This window comes from Mirounga angustirostris, unplaced genomic scaffold (assembly GCF_029215605.1).
Source record: "Mirounga angustirostris isolate CCGP_5_RB_7025 unplaced genomic scaffold, mMirAng1.0.hap1 SCAF_4, whole genome shotgun sequence".
Classification (NCBI taxonomy): Eukaryota; Metazoa; Chordata; class Mammalia; order Carnivora; family Phocidae; genus Mirounga; species Mirounga angustirostris.
This window is the reverse complement of record NW_026991712.1, coordinates 156,274,042-156,295,217: the sequence shown is the minus strand read 5'-3', so window position 1 is coordinate 156,295,217 and position 21,176 is coordinate 156,274,042. Positions and strand designations below refer to the sequence as shown.

The 21,176-nt window shown below is 47.7% G+C and overlaps 1 protein-coding gene across 3 annotated transcripts in view; it reads left to right on the top strand.

Annotated features, from left to right (window-relative positions):
• Nucleotides 1-815: 815 nt before the first annotated feature.
• Nucleotides 816-21,176, top strand: part of KDM4A (lysine demethylase 4A) — a 44,418-nt gene continuing 24,057 nt past the window's right edge. Inside the window, exons 1-11 of one of the 3 annotated variants that reach the window (XM_045897890.3) lie at nt 816-934; nt 3,610-3,786; nt 4,441-4,616; nt 7,402-7,516; nt 8,758-8,951; nt 11,028-11,077; nt 11,849-11,952; nt 12,356-12,493; nt 13,179-13,426; nt 14,540-14,739; nt 15,797-16,173. In XM_045897890.3, coding sequence (XP_045753846.1) covers nt 3,649-3,786; nt 4,441-4,616; nt 7,402-7,516; nt 8,758-8,951; nt 11,028-11,077; nt 11,849-11,952; nt 12,356-12,493; nt 13,179-13,426; nt 14,540-14,739; nt 15,797-16,173 — 1,740 coding nt within the window. In that variant the 5' untranslated portion in view covers nt 816-934; nt 3,610-3,648. Of the gene's footprint in view, nt 999-1,038; nt 1,294-3,609; nt 3,787-4,440; nt 4,617-7,401; nt 7,517-8,757; nt 8,952-11,027; nt 11,078-11,848; nt 11,953-12,355; nt 12,494-13,178; nt 13,427-14,539; nt 14,740-15,796; nt 16,174-21,176 lie in introns of those variants that run through there. The other 2 variants (XM_045897891.3, XM_045897892.3) reach the window with 2 other exon arrangements.

Genomic DNA, 21,176 nt, shown 5'->3' with positions numbered 1-21,176 from the left:
ACTCATCTATGGGTATAATTTTAGACTTTTTTTTTTATGATTCTGGTTTTGAGAATTCTACTTTTCTATTGGACCTATCAGAGCGTTTTGTAGGTTTCCTTGCCCATCATCCGTGATAATCTGGGAGCTCCTTAGGGCGACTCAGTGCCCCTTAGGAACAGTTCCTAATGACTTCTAGGTACCCCCTTAACTCTCCAGAAGTACGTCTAATGACTCCCAGGATCTTCTCCCCCGCCCCAAGAGCTGCTCCTAATGACCCCCAAGTCCCCGCTCATTGAAGAACTGCTTTTTAATGACCCTAAGGACATTCCCCCCTCAGAGCTCTTTCCCCTTCAGGAACTGCTCCTTTCAGGAAATGTCTCATTGGCCGGCGAGTGAGAGTTTCCCAGGATACGGGACTTTCAATTTTCACAATCAAGGCAATCTCGGGCAAAACAGGACAAGCTGGTCACCTTATCAGAAACTGCTTGATCTCGGAAGCTGCCCGTAAGGGCTCGCAGCGCACTTCCACCTTAGGCAAGGGTCCTACTCACTCTACAAAGACCCTGCCCCACGCTTTCATTAGTAACATCCTACAATAATTGCACCGTCCCTACCCTTGCCGACCATCCCATTTCCAGGCACTCGCCTCCTTCAATCCTGATTAGCTTTGGGCGGCCAGAAGCCTGCCTATGATTGGCCAGCCCCGCGATTCAGCCAAGATGCTCAGTGGCCGCAGTCCCGAGCGGTACCGTGTTTCCTCCTGGCAACAGCCCGACCCGGCGCTCATAGGTTGAGCAGACCGATATGCCCGGACTTTTGGGCGACTGCAGCGCGTGCTCATTGGCTGTTTGAGGAGTGATAGCGGCCCTCAGATTGGTTGACGCTGTGCGGTTGCGCAGGGGCAGACTTTGTAGGGGAGGCGGAGCTTCGTCCTCCGCCGGCTGGAAAAGCGGTAGGTACGGCTAGGGGCGACAGCAGAAGCCAAGCCTTAGCCCTGCCGGGGCAGTGGGCTTTAGGTAAGAACCGTACAGTTTTGGAATCGTTTAGGTTTGTTGCTGCTGTAGCCGTGACCGTGAGCTCCGGTGGGGGGAGGGGCAGAGGGTTTGCCGTCAGCGGTGAGTGATAGACATGGTTCTTGGCTAATGGGAACAGGAGCTTCTAAAATGGGTCCTGAGATTGGTCCTTTCTAATCTCTTATGGCCAATGCACGTCGGGAAGGGAGGCGGGTGTACTGGACCTTATTTTCTTCTTCCTGCGGCCGGGCCTCACTCGCCTAGGCGGCGGGGCCGGGAGGGGCTGGCCGTCTACGCGGTGAGGTTCGGGGACCTTGGGAGCGGGGGTCTGCCTTGGGAGTGGTACCCGCGGGGGCAGCTGCGAGGGGAGGGGGCGGGAGTTAGAGGTAGTTGTTAGCAACAGCGACCTTTATTGAGTTACTAAGTACCGGGCCTAGTGCTTAGCGTTTCGCTTGCATCATCTGAGTTAATCACAGCAACCCTGCTGGGCAAGGAGGTTGGGATCCCCATTTTACAGGCGGGGAAACTGAGACTCGAGCAGCTCACACAGCCAAGGTCACACAGCTAATAAGTGGCAGAGACCGGATCTGAATTCAGAGTTGTTTTGATTCCGGAACTGCTGCTCTTAAACCACTAGGCTTTGTTGCTGAATGGGGGAAATGAAGGAGTCAGGGAACAGGAGCTTTCCCCAGGGAATAGGTTGGGGGAAAGGCATCCTAGGGTTGAAAAAAGGCAATGAGCAACTGAAGTGGGGGCGAGGAAATCAGTTATTCAACAGTTACCGAGTATCTGCTCTGTGCTGTGCATTGTTCTAGGTTCTAGGCATACAAAGATGACGAAGTCCAGAGGCAGGCCCTAGCGATGGGACCTAACACCGTGTTCACATGATTATATGTTTTTGTAAAATTGGCTGAAGTAAGATATTCTGTATTTTTAAAAAAGAGGGTCTCCAAAATTGATTAAACTTGAGGTTCTTCCACACTTGGATCTGCCCTTGCAAAGGGCTTAGTCTAGGTGGAAATTATGATGTAGGCAGCATAGGGTAATGGAAGAAGCACTGGGGTGCATTGCAGGATGGTGGGGAGATGTCTTGCTCTGTAAAACGAGGATAACCATATACCTCCTATGTAAAGTTTTGGTGAGATGCATGAAAAGCTCCTGGCCGAGAACACACTTCTTTATTTTTGGTGAAATGGAAGCTTGAGAGATGTGGGTACTGAGGCTTGTCTTCTTTCCTACCTTAGACAGTTCTGTGCCATGCTGTCTTCCTAGTCTGTTAGTAGGTTGCCGGTAGGTTGGAGGCAATTGCTTCCCTTCTGAGCTCTCTAGCTCTCAAAGGGATCTCTTGGATCTGGGCTTTGGGGCCCAGATTCGGGGAGTCGAGGAGGGAAATGTTTTTGCTTCTAAAGTGGCTCCTTTTAGCTGGTGTGCTTGGTTCTTACTCAGTTGGAATAGTCTATTGTGTTATCAGGCAATGGGGATGCACCCACTTAGTTGCAGGCCTCATCTAGAAACACAGTATTTCACCTTTTACAGTCAGTTTGAAGTTTGCCCTGTATTGGCAGTTTTTTGCCCCTAAATCTGGGAATGGTACCGTTGGACTCTCTAGCTTGACCTCATGTAGTACTGATGAAATGACATTTTGGTTTAGGTAGAACAATTTCATTTTAGGGTTTGAAATACTAGTATCAGAGTACTTTTTAACTCTTAAACTTTATAATCTTGTAGCCAAGTAAGGTTAAACTTTGTAATCTTGTAGCCAAGTAACTTTCCTTAGGAATTGTTTTAAAGTTGTGCCCTAAAAGGGAGCCCATAGGTTGTTTTTTAAATCTTGTTGTAATACATCGTTTAATACCTCCTGAAGCAATTATCAAAGGTGAATAAGGGAGGAACTTGAAAAGATAAGAGTAAAATAGGGGCAGGCCAGCTCTAGTATTGTTCAGTGGTACCAACAATCTAGTAACAACTTTGAGCTGAAACAGTGTCTACATTTAAATGAGATTTGATTATATACAATTTTGATACATTTGATTCTTTTAAACAAAGCCTTTTTTTTTTTTTTTTTTTAAGATTTTATTTATTTATTTGAGAGAGAGAGACAGAGAGAGAGAGCATGAGAGGGGGGAGGGTCGGGAGGGTCAGAGGGAGAAGCAGACTCCCTGCCGAGCAGGGAGCCCGATGCGGGACTCCATCCAGGGACTCCAGGATCACGACCTGAGCCGAAGGCAGTCGCCTAACCAACTGAGCCACCCAGGCGCCCTAAACAGAGCCTTTTCTGTGTTCTTGTTCACTTAAACAACCTACCTAGAGGCAGATTCCAGCTGTGAGGTCTTAATGTTTCTTCAGGATTTCTACACCTTTTACTGTTTCAGCACTGACATTCCCAGCATTTTTTTTTTCTTTTTCAAGTTTTATTTAAATTCCTGTCAGTTAACATACAATGTAATATTAGTTTCACATGTAAAATTTAGTGATTCATCACTTACTTACAACACCTCGTGTTCATCCCAAGTGCCCTGCCTCCTTAATATTCATCACTCATTTACCCATCCCCCCCTGACATTCCCAGCATTTAATCCTAATTACATTTTATGTTCTTAATGTATTTCTTCAGATTCCTGTCTGACCAAAGTGACCTCAAAAAGGAGGGAAGATGGCTTCTGAATCTGAAACTCTGAATCCCAGTGCTCGGATAATGACCTTTTACCCAACCATGGAGGAGTTCCGGAACTTCAGTCGATACATGGCCTACATTGAATCCCAAGGAGCTCATCGGGCTGGGCTGGCCAAGGTGAGGGTGGGTGGGGTTGTTCCACATGGCTTTTGTGACAGGGCAGCAGGAATTTTTCCTAAATGGCGGATGAAAACCAGGCAGGGTGTTGAGTATATACTGTCCTATTTGCAAGTTAATTCCTTTCGTTAACATCTGAAGCATCTTTTAGGTAGCAGGAGAGCTGAGAGAGAGCCGCTTGGCTTCTTTAAAGGGAAGTAAAGAGACAGTGTCCCAGGTCCAGCTGCTGTGCTGCTTCCATCCTCATGGTGGAGATGGGTGCTTTAGTGTTTTTACCCGTCACTGAGGGCTTATACCCTCCACCTTCCCTTGTTCTCATTTCAGTCTCATCTAGCACTCTGAGAGCAAGTTGGCTCTTTGTGTGCACTTTCTGTTAGATTAAGAGAGAATCAACTCCTTAGCCTCCTGTCTTGGTGTCCAGATAAGATACTGAGCTGAGAATGAGTATTATCTTTGGTCATTGCAGCGAGGCAGCTAGTTGGTGGCCAAACTGGGTCAGGGTTAGCCCAGCAGTGTGACTTGCTGTGTTTGGGTGAGCGTGCTTAAATCAGAGTCACTTTATAGTAAAATTGACTGGTTGGATAGCAGCCTACCTACATCCTGGACTGTGACCAGCTTGCCAGGTTTCTGATCTGTTTCTTGTGTTCCCTACAGGTCGTTCCTCCAAAGGAGTGGAAGCCACGAGCATCCTATGATGATATTGATGATCTGGTCATTCCTGCCCCCATCCAGCAGCTGGTAACGGGGCAGTCTGGCCTCTTCACTCAGTACAACATACAGAAGAAAGCCATGACTGTTCGCGAGTTCCGCAAGATAGCCAATAGTGATAAGTGAGTGAAAACCTGTCCCTTCCTACCCACATAGTGCCTAGGAGCTAACGTTTCATCCTCGTGGCTGTCTCCTAACACTGCTGTGTGCCACTGAAGCATGCTCTCCTCAGCCCTAGCTCTGTCTCCCCTTCTGCTTTTTTTATGGAAGCATCCTTACTATTTTCTGTACTGTGTCACAGTCTAAATACATCCATATTCTTACCTGAAGTAATCCCATTGTTCTTCCATCAGAAGTGGCATCATTCTCTGACCTTGGTAAGTTGCAGAGTTGCAAAGGAGAAAGTTGGGAGTTGGTTCAAAAGGAGCTTTTGCCAGATGTGTTGATAACACCTGCTTATCGAAAGTTTCTTCTCTTTCTTCGGGGTCCTTCTGTCTTTTATCATGCTCAGATTCCTCACTACCCATCCAACCGCTGTCTCCTTTCCATTTTGACATAACAAACTGTGCATAAACTGCCATGCTGGTTGTTAGTTTCTTTGCCTCCATTCTTCATCATCCGTACATCCTTATCTCTGTTAGACACGTCTTTTTGTAGGCCCCCTGTTTTCCGGGGTTTCTTTTCTGTTGTTTTTCATATTTAGCTTTCATTGGACCTCAGATTTACAGAGAATGATTTTTTGGTTCCCTCTTGAGCTCTTGACTGCTCCTTCTTTAATCCTCTTTCTTGGGACTTCCTCCCTTCCCATGTTACTCCTTAATTTTGAGTGTCCACAAGGGATTCCTTCCTTTTCTCTTGCTTTTTCTTCTGCACTCTTTTGATCTATACACATCTTGATTTCAGCCAGTCAGACATATTAGATTGTGTCTTTGCTGTGAACGACCCCAGAGCTGGATGTGTGGTTTGCCAGTCTTCACGCTTCTGCGGACGTCACTTCATGGCTTTATGAGTGCTCGCTTTCACATCAGATCTTGTTCTGTTTCTATGCTTTACCACCTTTTCCTTTGACTTACCACAATTCAAAATGTGGCTTTCTATTTCTAAAGAATTTATTTATTTATTTGACAGAGAGAGAGACAGCGAGAGAGGGAACACAAGCAGGGGGAGTGGGAGAGGGAGAAGCAGGCTTCCCACTGAGCAGGGAGTCCGATGCGGGGCTCGATCCCAGGACCCTGGGATCAGGGCCTGAACCGAAGGCAGACGCTTAACGGCTGAGCCACTCAGGCGCCTCTGGTTTTCTACTTCTGTTGACAGCTTAACTCGTAGAACATCTGTATCACTGACTAACCTGCTGTCTAAAGAGTGAATTTATGTAAAAGCATGTTGAAGAAGTGTGACATGCTTTGCAGATGAAAGGCTGTGCCATCCTTTATGTCTGGTTCTAGGTCTGTGCTGGGACCGGGCTCGCCTGCCTTCGACTCACGTGGGGGCTCCGCCAGAGGCCTCAGTCTCCTGTGTCTGGTTTCTCCTCTCAATGTAGGGGAGGCCTTTTCTTTCAGGATGGCTCTTTTTCAGTTAGTCAGTCCTGTCTTTCCCCTTCATCTGAAATGCAACAAATTCTTACCCTTGATTTCTAGGTGCATGGTCAGCCAGATTTAAGAAAACCCAGCAGGTAAAAATCTGAATTTATAAAGCAGATCAGTTGCAGGTGGAAGAATTACGTATATTTCAAAGGGAATTTAAGAGTCCTAAACTTTATTATGAATTGGTTGACATTAAAGTGTAAGGCTGGATTTAAAGTAAGATTTTTTTCCACTCAGCCCGTATTCCCCACAGTTTGGGGTCTTTGCGTCCACTCTTTCCATTCATAATATTTTTTTGCCATTTGAGTTACAAAGTACACTTTCAAATATCTGTTCAATTTATACATTATTCTTTTTTAAATTGCTGTGTAATTTTTGAGTGGTTTGAATTTTTAGAAGTTTTTTTTTTGGAATAAATTCTTAGTAGGTGATCATTGAGCTAAAGAGTTAGATATATTTAGTGCTTTCATAGAGATGTACAGACAACTATATGTGAGTACATATAAAAAATTTTATCTTTTTCCTTTTTTTTAAAAGCATCTTTTTTTTAAAGACTTTATTTTTACTCATTTGACAGAGCGCGCGCGCGCGCGCGCGCGCGCACACACACACACACACACACACACACACACACACACACACAAGCAGGGGGAGCAGCAGAGGGAGAGGAAGAAGCAGACTCCCTGAGGAGCAGAGGAGCCTGATGCGGGGCTTTATCCCAGAACCCTGGGATCATGACCTGAGCTGAAGGCGGATGCCACTCAGGCGCCCAAAATGCTTTAAAAAATAAATAAATAAAACAGAATACTTTGTTTTTAGGTGCAGTTATTTGTTGAGTTAGCCACTGCATAGGGTGCTGGGAGTGTAGCAGTGATGATACAGACGAGCCCTCTTGGAGCCATTGCCTTTACAGAGTGAGGAGAAGTGAGTGCTGTTCTAAGGCCTCAGCTCTTCACGTGCTGGCAGGTTTGGGTTGTCTGTGGATATGTAGGGATTTGCATTCTTGGTTCTCACAGTTTGTAAGCCTATTTTCTCCCTGGGTGGCTAGGCCACTCCTGATTCCTGCAGGGTGTAGTTTTAGTGGCCTCTTGAAAGAGTTGAGGGTATTATGCCTCTTACATGTACATGACCTTCCTCAGGCCCAGAGCTCTTAGAAGGGATGTTGAGGAAGTTACTGTGTATTGGAGCCTTGAAAGCCAAGGTTATGTCTTGTTGGTCTGAAATAACTTGCTGTCCCTAGAACAGGTAATTGTGTCTTGTGCTGTTCATAATGCCTAAAGAATTTAGTCCGATAAGTGGTTAATACTTTTTTTACTTTTGAAAGGTACTGTACCCCACGCTATAGTGAGTTTGAAGAGCTTGAACGGAAATACTGGAAAAATCTCACATTCAATCCTCCAATCTATGGTGCAGATGTGAATGGCACTCTCTATGAAAAGGTGAGACTCACCGGAAATGGCAGCGTTTTTGTAATTTAATACCATTTTTATCTGACCAGCACATAGTAGGCACGTAAAAGCTGCTTGCTGAATGAGTGGTTGAACAAAGGAACGATCCACCACCAGCTGATGTGCTGTGCTCACTTAATTGTGGGTATTTTTGCATGTGACTGAATTTTATTTCTCCCACTCTACATGTGAATTGGGTGATGCGCCGTTCTTTGCAAGGGCTGTTAGAATAGTCTGTGGGTGGTAGCTGATGAGTTCTTGAAAGGGTGGGATCACAGTTAATGAAAATGTTGGGGGAGAGGCAGTGTGGTTTCTGCAAAAAAAAGATCACTGACTAATCTAGTGAAAGGAGTGGATATTTAAGAGAAACATATTTAGATTTTCAGAACCCTCAAACAAGATTCTTTAGCCGAAGCTATTATAACAAAATGCATTGGATTGGGGTGTAGTGTTTTTCGACATAAAGAACAGCCTTAGATACAATCTAAGAAAGGAATATTTGGGACGGTTTTTGGATGATTTAAAAATCTGTAGGGTGTTGCAGGGATTATTGCTCAGATTAATTTAATGTTTTTGTAAATTATTGGAAGGAAAGGGTTTAAATATATCCCAAGTTTGTTGATGACAATTTTTTGAGTGGTGTGAAGTGAAACTTACAGATGTAAATGGCAGGAAGATACTGTAAGGGTCTGGGATGGGGAGGTACAAAAGCCGGGCACAATAATCTAGAATGGATTTATAAGAGGTGGGCTCCTAGCAGACCATTACAATTTAGGAGAAGGATTTGGGTGACATTGTAGACTTTTTACTGAAGACTCTGCCTAGTAGAAATTGGGGTTAAAGAGTCACAAATTGGGATAGTTAATTCCCATGTTGTATTTTTGGTGGTTTAAGAGTTCTTTCCTATTTTGATGTAAGTTTCTTTAGCTTCAGATCAAACTCTTCCTCCTGGGATTGAGAACAGGAGGTTCGCTGTTCCCTCCTGATTCATCTTTCATATACTGGTTTTCTTTACCAAGTGGTATTTGCCTTTTGGGGCTCTAATGGTGTCCGTTCCAGTGGTCGTTGTGAAGAGTGAGTGGGGTTGTGGTCTTTGGGTCCAGGCTGTTTCCACATTATTCCACATCTTCATTAGAGGTGATAGGTCACCTGTGACCTCTTCTCTGATTTGTAGGTTCAGAGCCTTAGTTTATATTTAGTATAATTGCCCTCAACTGTGATTTCCTTTGCAGCATGTTGATGAGTGGAATATTGGCCGGCTGAAAACAATCCTGGACTTGGTGGAGAAGGAGAGTGGGATCACCATTGAGGGTGTGAACACCCCGTACCTGTACTTCGGCATGTGGAAGACCTCCTTTGCCTGGCACACCGAAGACATGGACTTATACAGCATCAACTACCTGCACTTCGGAGAGCCAAAGTCCTGGTAAAGCCGGGCCGCACTTGGCGCTGGGGCTTCTCAGGCCACCGCAGGCCTCTCAGCTCTCATGTGCCTACGCGGCACCTCGGGATCTGGTTAAAATGCAGATTCGGCTTCAGGAGGCCTGGCCTGGGACTGACATTTAACATTGTCACCAGGTGTTTAAGCCATGAGATGCTGTTGGAGCTCTGGCGCTCAGACCCCCTTTGAATAGCAAGGCTTTAGAGGGCAGGACATTTAATACCCTTGTATGAAAAGCTGAGTTGGCTGAGTTACTGAGAGCCACAGAGGCTCTTCCATGCTCTCCCCCTGTGATTTCTTCTGAACAGGCCTGAGGCATTTCTCAGAGGCAGACTTCTAAGACTGGAGGCACTCCTTCAGGTGATAGAAAGCTTTCTTTTCCTCATGGAAAAAATACTTGGTGAGCAGCAGTGTGTGCTTACCTTGAGAGGGGATGCTTCCTGCTCCGGGATGTTCTCTAGTTGGGGAGACAAAGATCTGTTCTCTCCTCTCTCCCTGTGCTGATCCATCTCTCAGTCCCAGCATTTTAGTGAAGGTGCTTTGTTGGACAGCAGTGACCAAGACAGGAGGCATCTATTCTCACAGATAGGAGACTGGTCAGGAGATTGAACATGTGAGGAAATAATAATCTACTGTGAGAGAAATTCTGATGGGCGCTCTAGGTCTGCATAGGAAGGGTACATGAACATGGCGTGGGGATTGGAGAAGGCTTCCCTGGAAGAGGTGACAATGAAGCTGAGACCTAACATGAGGAGGACTAGCTGACTGGGAAGGTGGCGGGTTTTTGGGCAGGGAAGACTGAGGAAAGTGTGTCCAGGTGGTTGGAACAACACATGCAGAGAGCCTAAGCTGAGAGAGAGCACGATGTCTTCGGGAACTAGAGGAAGTCCATTGTGGTTTGGGTGCCGCGTATAAGGAGGGAAGAGCGAGGAGGCTGGCAGGGACACCATGGGCCAGGTCACGAGAGTCGTGGAAACTGTGCGTCTTCATTTCCTTTGCCAGCATTTTCAGCCACCTCCTTTCCCAGAGGTTTCCCTTTCTTTTTTCAGATGCTTTCCAGTTTCTAATCTTAGTGGGGGTGACCTTCTGAGCCTCTGCTGACCCCCTAACTGCTGTCCCATTTCCTTTCTTAGATGGCTAGACTTCTAGAATCTGTAATTGTTGCTTTTATGGTTTCTGCCTTTTTACTCCTAAGTTCCCTGAGGTTGGATATTAATTTTCCTGGAGAGAGAAGATTTCCTGGTTATTACACATGCTCTTTAGATTATCGGAAGTGGGACCTCCAGAGACTTCTGGGCAAGGTTGCCTGATGGATCCCAATGTCCTTTGGGTGACCAACATTTTCTGCTACTCCCCATCTGTTTTGTTTCATAGTGAAATTATTTGGGATGAGAAATTTCTGTTGGGGAATAATCTTTAGAATCAGTTGTAAAGGTTAAAATAGACTTACTGTGAGTTTCAGAATATTAAGTTAAACAGTTCTGCAAAAATTTTAAGTGGTTGTGTGGTTTCCTTTTTTTTTTTTAATGAAGAGCAATTTTTGTGGTGTATCACTACTCTGCAGAGTGGAGGAGTAATTAATTAATTATTGGGTAATCAGTGTAGCTGTTATGGAGATGAAGAGAAAAATGGGGTCAGCAGCAGATACGGGGCCTAGTCTCTAGAATCAAAACCCACTTTCACCTCGTTTTCCATTCCTCCTCTATCTTGTCCCAGTTAGGCCTTTTAGGCTTTGTTAGGAGCACTTTAATGCTATCCTTTTAAAAAAAATTTTATTTCTTGAACATTATAAAGGAGAGTAATGCTGATTGCATACCATAGATTCTGCCTCTTGTCTCAGTAAATGAGTGAACATAAGAGAACTACATTCACTCGTACTTTGTGGGCTCTTCCCTCCTCTCCCCCAGTAGTCTAATATATCATTTCTCCAGACTCCTTTCCAGTTTTTGTGGTTGGGAAGTTGAAAAATCTGGTATTTCGAGCTGTTTTGAGAATGGGAAAGAGCCCCTTAGCTCCTGTAGTGTCCTCTGCTCAGCATGCAATGCTTTTCTGTGATTGCAGGTACTCTGTTCCCCCTGAGCATGGAAAGCGGTTGGAGCGCCTTGCCAAAGGTACTATGTCTCCTCCCTGTGCTGGGTCAGACCTTCCTGTGAGCTGTGCTAATTGCTCTAAAATGTCCATTCTCTGTGGTCACATGCTTATGTGTCCTTTCTCAGGCCTGTGTGTAGGGGATGAGCTAGACTGCTGGATTGGTTACCGCAGCAGAGCAATTAAAACCGGAAACTTTCTCCATTTGTCCTGGGAAGGGACTAAGTAATTCATTCTTTCTTTCTTTGTTTTTTTTTTTTTGATTACTAAGTAAGTGATTTCTAGTCTTTGCCTCAGTTTTATTAGGCATGGGTTTATTTGACCACAGATCGTATACCAGGCATATTGGGTCTGGTTCTTCTGTCAGAAACCCAAATGTGAAAATTCAGTTTTTGTGCTTTGGTTCTTTTAAGTGGACTTTAACAGATTTGTACCACCAGAGAGCCTATTTCAGGAGAGCTTGGATAGTCTGCTCTGTGGATGTGTTACTAACAAAAGATTGAGAGATACAGGTTAACAGGAAGGTCCTAAATAGTTTCAGGGATTTTATAAGGACAGGGCAGCTTGGGTGATCTCAGTCTCCCAAACAGAATTTGATTACCTATGTAACAGCTTGCATGGGAGAAAGCCCAAGGGCTCATTGTAGAATTTTAGGATTGGCCTGAAGCTAGAAGGATCTGTGGTGATTTATCCTCCTTATCATCCGGATGAGACACACAAGTGTGCAGCAACTCCAGGGTTGAAGAGCTGGTGGGGAGCAGTGTATTAACCTGTGCCCATGTTCAACGGAACAGGTTTTTTCCCTGGAAGTGCTCAAAGCTGCGAGGCTTTTCTCCGCCATAAGATGACCTTGATTTCCCCTTTAATGCTGAAGAAATACGGAATTCCCTTTGACAAGGTGAGCTGATTTTACATACAGAAGTCCTTAGGCTTACAAGGAAGCCACCCTTTTTGGTCTGTTTCACAGAGGAGCTTTAATCTAGTTGATCACTCTGTACCAGGGGTGGGCCGGAGCTAACCTATATAGCCGTACTTCGATCCAAGGATGTTAAAGGTGGAGGTACTGTAGCGCCCAGTGCCCGGGCAGAGTCCCGTCCCCTTGAACAGTGTTGACTTGGAGGAATGGTCAGTTACAGCGGTGGGGTCTTATATGATAGGGCTTTGCATTTTACAAAGACCCCCGGTAGTTTTGGGACTTCTCCTGGGTTACTCAGCGAAGCTGTGGCAGAGCTGGAGCTCAGAGGGCCAGTTGGGTAGACTTCACCCATTTGCTGCAGGTGCTTCAGTCTGCTCTCGTTTAGGTCACTCAAGAAGCTGGAGAATTCATGATCACTTTCCCTTATGGTTACCATGCCGGCTTTAACCATGGCTTCAACTGTGCGGAGTCTACCAATTTTGCTACCCGGCGGTGGATTGAATATGGCAAACAAGCTGTGCTGGTAAGTCTGTTGGGTTTCTTCCTATAACGCCATGACTGAAAATGTCTGGTGAGCAAATTCTCGTTAGATACACTGGCTGGCGATTAGAACATTCTTTGAACTGCTGGAATTCAGAAACAGTGACAGGGATGTGCAGAAGTGCCAGCATATTGTGTTCGTACAGAACGGTAAAAAGTTTGCTCAGGTTTGGGGCGCCTCAAGTGAGCTTTCCATGCTTAAGTCCCCAGAGCTTGAAGACCACACCCACACACATTGATATTTCTTGCTTTGGCCACTGTGGGATTTCTCTGTTGAGAAGTTCTTCAGGTTAGGGAAGCAGGCAGGCTGGACATTTGACTGGGCGCACTCGCTCCTGTGGTCCTGGCTTGGCTAGATCTCAGACGAAAGGTGGACGTTGACCTTCCTGGGTGTGAGTGCGGAGCTTCGTTGCAGTGTTTCTCTACGCAGCCTAGCGAGTGCCCGGGTGGGCGCACCCCAGCGCTGCACATTCCTCCCTGCTGTTTTCCATGCTTCCCCCCATGCTCAAAGGCTTTGCAAGGACAATTTGCCCTTAGCCTGTGAATGCAAGCAGTTTGGTTTAAATGGGCTTGTGTCTTTTTCACTTGGAGGAAGGAGATGGGATATGGGGGTCGCGTGGAAGCCGTTAAAGCATGCTGACTGGAGCTCTCCTGGTTCCCTGGGACAGTGCTCCTGTAGGAAGGACATGGTGAAGATCTCCATGGATGTGTTTGTGAGGAAGTTCCAGCCAGAAAAGTACAAACTTTGGAAAGCTGGGAAGGACAGCACAGTTATCGACCATACTCTGCCCACGCCAGAAGCAGCCGAGTTTCTTAAGGAGAGCGAATTGCCGCCAAGAGCCGGAAATGAGGATTGTCCAGAGGAAGATGACATGGAAGGGCTTGAGGATGGAGAGGAGGGTGACTTAAAGAGAAGGTAACCCAGCGGCCCTCTGGGCCCAGCTGTTTGAGGGAGGGGTGTCTGGGCAGCTTCCATAACCTGTCGAGAGGCTGTTTCTAAGTGGGGTGTTTGAGCCACAGCTGAAGGAATTTTATTCTTGGTAGAGGCTCCAGAATCCTCAGAGCAAGGGCATCCAGGCTCTTCCTTATGACTGTCCCCCAGGAATGGCCACATCTGTATGTGGGCCTGTAATTGGCTGGGGCGAAGGTCACATACACAAGAGAGCATGGCTCTCTCTGAGCCAGAAAAGTCCTATTCTCATTGCCACGTGAGACTTTATTTATTTATTTATTTATTGATTGATTGATTGATTGATTGATTGATTGATTGTTTTAAGTAGGCTCCATGCCCAATGTGGGGCTTGAACTCACCACCTTGAGATCAAGAGTCGCATGCTCTACTGACTAAACCAGACAGGTGCCCCATTATATGAGACATTTTTTTTTTTTTAAAGATTTTATTTATTTATTTGAGAGAGAGAATGAGAGAGAGCACATGAGAGGGGGGAGGGTCAGAGGGAGAAGCAGACTCCCTGCTGAGCAGGGAGCCCGATGCGGGACTCGATCCCGGGACTCCAGGATCATGACCTGAGCCGAAGGCAGTCGCTTAACCAACTGAGCCACCCAGGCGCCCTATATGAGACATTTTTTACGAAGGAGAATGTAGTGGTGGGAATGAAACTCATAAGGGCAGGGGGGTGGTAGGATTGAGGTTGGCCAGCGTCGTTGGTGTCTAAGCTGGAGGATCTGTCTTCTGGGGAGTTTATCCTGGGCCATGTGGAGAAGAAAGGAGGAATATTTATGGGGTAACTACTGTATGCCAGGTGCTCTGCCAGGTCCTCTGCTTACCTTATAAGCTTCACATCAAATCTTTGAGGTGGGTGGTGATGCTCCTATTTTTCGTTGGATGGAACAGGCTCAGAGAGGTGAAGTCCCTTGTCTCTCCCACAGACAAGAGGTGGGACTGAAGTGTGAAGCATAGCGGACAGGCTCTGGCCGTTGATTCATTTTGGGTTATGTGTGGATGTGGGTGAACATGTCTGTATGTGAATGTATTTGTGGGCCCTTAAAAAGTGTGCTCTCCTCGCAGCCTCGCCAGACATCGTATAGGGACAAAGAGGCACCGAGTTTGTCTTGAAATACCACAGGAGGTGAGTCAGAGTGAGCTCTTCCCTAAGGAGGAGCTGAGTTCCGGACAGTACGATGTGACGGAGTGCCAGGCTGCCCTCGCTCCCGTGAGGCCCACCCACAGCTCTGTGCGGCAAGTCGAGGATGCTCTTCCCTTCCCAGGTTCGTCGGCTGTGGTATTTTTCCCACAAGCGTTACTGTGCTCTGTTCTGTGTTAGATGCCATATTGCGTGCAGGGTCATAGGTATGGAAAAGTCGGGAGATGGGGTCTGTGAGCAGCAGAGTGTAAGTGGAGTGTGAGAATGGGTGTGAGGAGAGGGACATGCTGGGCGGAAGGTAGGGGAGGTGCCCCCACCCTCTGCCTGGTGAGGGGTCAGGGAAACACCGAAGGTTGGTGAAGTGATGCTGACGCAGCTCTTAAAAGAGAGGTCGGAGTTTTCCAGGCAGGCAGAGTCGGGGACACCTAGGAAGGGCACCCAGAGGGGAGTAGCAGGGGCGCCGGCATGGAGGTCTGAAACCACACGAGCTATTTGGGGGGAGCTGGTAGTGATTTCCTGTAACTTGAATACAGGGGTGAGAAGGGTAGAAGACAGCTGTACTAGCAGGAGATGAGACTAGAGAAGTAGGAGTGAGACGGTGTGGCGACTGGCTGCCATCTTAGTGTTTGCTCTCTGGCGGGCTTGAGGGCTACTTGGATTTTAGGAAGGAAGTGGCATGGTCAAATACGGTGTGGGACAGCCACTCTACCCGCTCGGGTTGATCAGGGTAGTTTTGTTAGGTGAGTTGCGTCAGCCTCGGGTGAGGCTTGGAGGATCTGTCCTGAGGGTGCCTTGGTGCATCTGCTGACAGCTGGACAGCACTGTGGACTGGGGCCCTGGGGCCTGGCTGCCACATTGTCTAGCGTGGAGTCACCAGGCCTGCTGTGGTCAGGCCTTCGTTCCTGCAGGTGACTTCTGAGGGTCTGCTGTGTGCCAGGCTGTGCTCCATCGTAGACACAGAACCCTGGAGATAGGTGGTAGGTTGCCTACCCTCCACGGGACGAGCCTGGAGGCCTGGAGCAGCTGAGCAGTCAGCCCCAGATCACACAGTGATAGAGCCAGAATCGGAAGCCACGCCTCACTTGCCACCCATGTTCCTCTGTGCTTTGCCACTCTGCTTTTCTCTAGCTTCACATGTGCATGGGGAAGTTGGCTCTGGCCAATGTGTGTGTGTGTTTCAGATTATTCTGACTCCTCTGAAGTCAAATTTGAAGAGCTTAAAAACGTCAAACTAGAAGAGGAGGATGAGGAAGAAGAGGAGGAGCAAGAAGCAGCTGCCTTGGATCTTTCTGTGAATCCTGCTTCTATAGGGGGACGCCTTGTCCTCTCAGGTTCAAAAAAGAAATCATCTTCTAGCCTGGGCTCCAGTTCTTCACGGGATTCTATTTCTTCTGATTCAGAAACCAGTGAGCCTCTGTCCTGCCGAGCCCAAGGGCAGTCGGGAGTTCTCACTGTGCACAGCTATGCCAAAGGGGACGGCAGGGTCACCGTGGGAGAGCCCTGCGTGAGGAAGAAAGGGGGCGCCACCGGAAGTATCAGTGAGCGGGAGCTGGCAGAGGTATGGGCTCTGGGCAGTGCTGGGGGGAGGAGCTGTCTGGCTGGGGCCCTGTGCGGGGGCGGGGTGGGGGAGTCGGGAGTGGGGGTGCTTGCTGCAGGTGTCCGAGATGGCAGGAGAGACCATCAGAAGGGGCCACCAGTCTGTAGTGTCAAGCAGAAAGCCGGGTGGCATTGGTTTACTTCCAGCTTGTTCTTTGCTGGGAGTTCCTTTTCTCTTGCCCTGGTGTGTGTGTTCCAGAGAATCCAGCCGTCTTCATGACAGCTGCGGGTCTCCAGCAGTCGGACGCACCTTCCGACCCACCCCTGCCCTAGAGGCACGAGTGTTAGGGTGGCAGTGGTTGCAGCCCAGATGTGTGTGGATTGGGGATGAGATGGCCTTTCTACCTGAAAATTCAAGGGTGTTTTTTTTTTCTTAAAATTTTGACTGCCTTGTAGACACCCATGGGGATTTTCCCTCTCCTCCCCGCATACATTCTTCATCTCCCAGTACAACATGGTTGATAGAGCATCTTTTTGGAGACCAGGATGAATTCCCAAAGCCGTGAATGTGAATGTTTGTTCAGACTTTCTTCTAGAACATGCTGTCACCAAAGCTGCGCTCTCTCTGTTTTGTGTTGAAAGGCTCTTGATGGAGCTCAGTGGGACACAGCAGAGCCGTGTTGAATGCAGCCAGACTCATGGCTACCCAAGTGACCTGCTCTTACTCCCCAGCCTCACAGCTTATGGGTCAAGTTGTAGCCTCGAGTGGGGCTGGGGTGGGGTTGAAGTCCGTGCAGAAGTTTTAGTTATTCCCCATTTTCTTACCTTTACCTTTGAAAAACTGGTCTTTTAGACTTTTTTATTATGGAATGTTTTAAAAGTCTATACAGATGGAGAACCATCACCAGTTCCTCACGTATACTCATTGTCTCCGGATGTCAGCATTTGGCCTATTGGCTTTATCTGTTTTTGGCTTCAGTGCTAACCCTGAGTCCATATTACAGTTCTCCTGGTTTTCCCAGTAGTGCCTTTTTGTGGTTGGTTTGTCCCTCATCTTGAATACCCACATCACTTTCCTTTCTGCCTTCTTAGTCTCAGGGCTCAGTTTCTGTAGATCTCCTCTTCTGCCGCATGTCCCTCCTTCCATCTGAGTGGGTGCGGACTGCTGAGCTGAGGACCGTGTGTCCTTCTTTCTCATTGCCTCTGGCGGCTGCTGTCTGCTCTCCTGTGGCAGCTTCCACAAGGGGTGGCTTTCCAGCTTGGACACCAGAACTCTTTATGGTCCCCGATGCCACATCAGAGCCATTCTTCTTCACAAAGCTCCCGGGTCTTCACTGACACTGCTGTCATGCTACCGGTCACACTGTCCTTGTGCAGTGTCCTCCTGCCTTTCTTGCCTTTGGCTGCAGTCACAACCGCAAAAGCAGCTAATAGCAAGGAGTTACTACACGCTAACTACTTTATCTGCATTGTTTATTTTTATTTATTTATTTTTTTAAAGATTTATTTATTTATTTGACAGAGAGAGACACAGCGAGAGAGGGAACGCAAGAAGGGGGAGTGGGAGAGGGAGAAGCAGGCTTCCCGCTAAGCAGGGAGCCCGATGCGAGGCTCGATCCCAGGACCCTGGGATCATGACCTGAGCTGAAGGCGGATGCCCACCCAGGCGCCCCTATATCTGCATGGTTTAGACTCTATGTTCCTGCTAAGTTCATATTACTGCAGGGGAGGGTGGGGGGTGGTGTGTGCGTGCGTGCGTGTGTGTGTGTGTGTCGGGAGGAGCCAACAAATAACACCCATCTTTTTTTCTCCCAAATTAGGAACCAGTTAAGGAATGAATGCAGAGTCAGGCTTATGGAGCTCAGAATGTTGCTTCATTACCAATTAAAATGATTGAAGAGAGTGGCTTTTAACCTATGGCCAAATGGCTTTGCTGCTCATTTAACCTCAGTGAGACAGGCTACCTGCCTAGTCAGCTGGCAGTCCTGGAGGATGCAGGCCTCTCATAGTGGCTGGACATTTTCCACTTGCCTTTCATGTGTGGTGGACATAGACCTGAATGCACTCCCTCCGCAAAAGGCAGATCCCAGCTAAGTGAAGCTCACTAAGGTCCAAGGGTTGGGAGAAAAGCCAGGAAACCCTCCATATGGAAATATGCTGGGAGGAGGAGGCTTCTCTCTGACATGCCTCTTATTCCTGCTTAAAAACCATGAGTGCCTTCCTGGTTCCTTTTTATGTCTGTATGGCCTTAGCTGGAGTCTGATGGTAATGCCATTCTCCGTTGCATTGCCACCCAACCCCCTGCCCCCACCCTCCTAGATGCGCTGCCATCTTTGAACTACTTCACATTCTCTAAAAATAACTTGGCTGCTCTGCCTCTTTGCTTTACTCCATAAGCATATACGGCGTGCCTATTCGGGGCTAGGACTGTGCCTTTTAGGAGCTCATAGTCTAGATGTGAGCAAATAAATCCATCCCTTAGGGATAGGTGTTGTCCAAGTGGAAGAGTTAGCAGCTCAGCCTGGGGTTGGGGAGAAGAGTATGGGGAGACTGTGGAGAAGCAGGCGTTGTAGCTAGGTTGAAGATTTGCAGGAGTACGCGTGGTGGCTGGAGGGAAATGGGGAAGGGAATCCGGGAGAGGAGTGTGTTCTAAATGGTGATGGTCGCACATGCCAAGGTCAAAGCATGTGCAGAGTTTTGTTGGTCTCAGGCATACGGGTCTGGAGAGGGCCTTGGGAGGTGCTGTGGAGGGTGTCAGAAGCCAGGTCGGAGTGGTCTGCTTGTGTGCCATGAAGCAGCTTGACTTTGGAACGTTCACTGCCATGTGTTTCTGGAGTTGAAGATTTCCAGAATACATTTTTTATTTTTTTAAAGATTTTATTTATTTATTTGTGAAAGAGAGAACACGAGCCAGGGGGAAGGGCAAGCAGATACCCTGCTCAGTGGGAAGTCTGATCCCAGGACCCTGAGATCATGACCTGGGCCTAAGGTACTGAGCCACCCAGGCACCCCCTAGCCACACTTTACATACTTGGTTGTCAGGGGACATCAGAATACATTTTTAAATGCACAAGATGCATGTGGAATAATAAAGTGAACCCACAGATGCTCCTCACCTGGGCCTGACGGTTGTTAATACTTGGCCACGTTTGCTTCACCTCTCCTTTTGTCATTTAAAGCACTCCTTCTGTTATATTTATTTTTTACATTTTAGGTTGATTTGTTTTTAATTGTACTAAAGCATACATGACGTAAAATCTCTTGTTCTAGCCATTCTTTTGTGTACAGTTCAGCGGCCTCCCGTGCATTCTTGTTTGTTGTAAGTCATCACCAGGCCACAGGTGGTTTGGAGGTGGGAGGAGCCGGGGGAGTCCTCGGCACACGTCTCTCCTGGAACAGTTCTCTTACTTATTGGAGCCCAGCCCTTTTCAAAAGTCACTACTCCCAGAAACCTTTCACTGCTTCCATCTGCTTTCCTTCCTACCTTGAACACCTGCAGCACTTGGCTCCCTTTTTACGACAGTCCGCCATACTCTCTGCACAGCTTCCTAGGCGGGGCAAGGCCAGACTTCCAGGAGCCAGGCCCTGTGCCACATCAGCCTCGCTGCTTCAGGCACCAGCACGGTCCTGGGACTTGGCCCATGAGCCTTCTATAAACGTGGAAGGAATGAATGGAAGTTTAGTTTTAGTAGGAAGCGACATCAGGATTGATTGATTGGGTTGCAATGGGGGACTGACAGTCAAGGCTTGAGGCAGAAATTGAACCACTTTACCGATCCCTGGAGAGGTCTAATGGCATTGTATCTATATTTGGAAATAGCTGGGTTTTGAAGAGCACCCTGTGGCCCTCCTGCCCCCACTTTAAGCATCCCCCATGCTGTAATTCAGGCCTCTTGCTGTTCAGTTTATGTGCTGGTCTTTGTCAAGGGCCTTGGTAAAAGCACCCAGGTTGACTGACTGCTGAAGCACCAAAGCTACAATGATGTGTCTGTTGTAACGTTTCTTGTTAGTTTAAGCTGCTTTGAGAAAGTGAGTTCCCAAAACAAAGAGGGAGCAGTTGGCTCTTCACTGTATAGAACAAGCCCCATTAAGAACATTGCCCTTGATCTGGGTGCCTGATGTTAGAAAAGGGGAAACAGAGAACTCAGGAGCCTGAACTCTAGCTCTCTTGCAGGCAGGGACCTGGGAGACCCGACCTGCTGTAACACCCCATCCTCACAAAGAGCATTCACTGCTCCTACTTTACGAGTGGAACGCTACTTGCTGGGCTCACACAGCTAGTTGCTAGAACTGGGGTTGGAACCCAGCCCTTTCTGCTACATACTGGAGGAATTTAGAAGTCGGAGCACATCTCAGGGAGGAAGGCCTTGTGGAGACAACGTAGCAGGAGGAGTACTGAGGCCAGAAGATGAGAAGATGTGGAAAGACATTTAACTGTTTGAATAGATCTGACTACTTTGGTCAGAGGCAACGGGACAGTAGTGGAAAGGGTAGAGACTTGAGACTTGCACACCAAGTCCCACTCTGGCCTGGCCGTGAGCTCCTTGAGGCTCGGGATTGTGTGTTGCCGGTGTCTGCATTGCCGCAGCCCCACATGGTAGGCTGGGTACATACGCTGGCGTACAGGAGGCACTCGGAACAAATAGGGCTGGATACTGGCATCTTCTTTCCCCGAGCTGCATTCTGGGGTTCTTGGTCTTGACCCCTCTACTTTCTCCAGCCCTTGGACCTACGAAATGATCTGTCTATATCTCTTACCCCATGCTCATTTCCTATTGCTGCTTTTTACAAGTTCCCACAAACTGAGAGTCGGAGCCCAGTACAGATTTATTATCTTCCAGTTCTTTGGGAGTCTGGCATGGGCCTCATTATGCTAAAGTCCTGGTGTCAGCAGGGCTGTGTACCTTCCTGGAGGCTCCAGAGGGAGACGCCTTGCCCTGCCCAGCTTCTTCAGGCTGCTCACATTCCTTGGCCCATGGCCTTTCTCTTCCATCTTCAAAAGAAGCAGCCACATTGGCCAAGTCT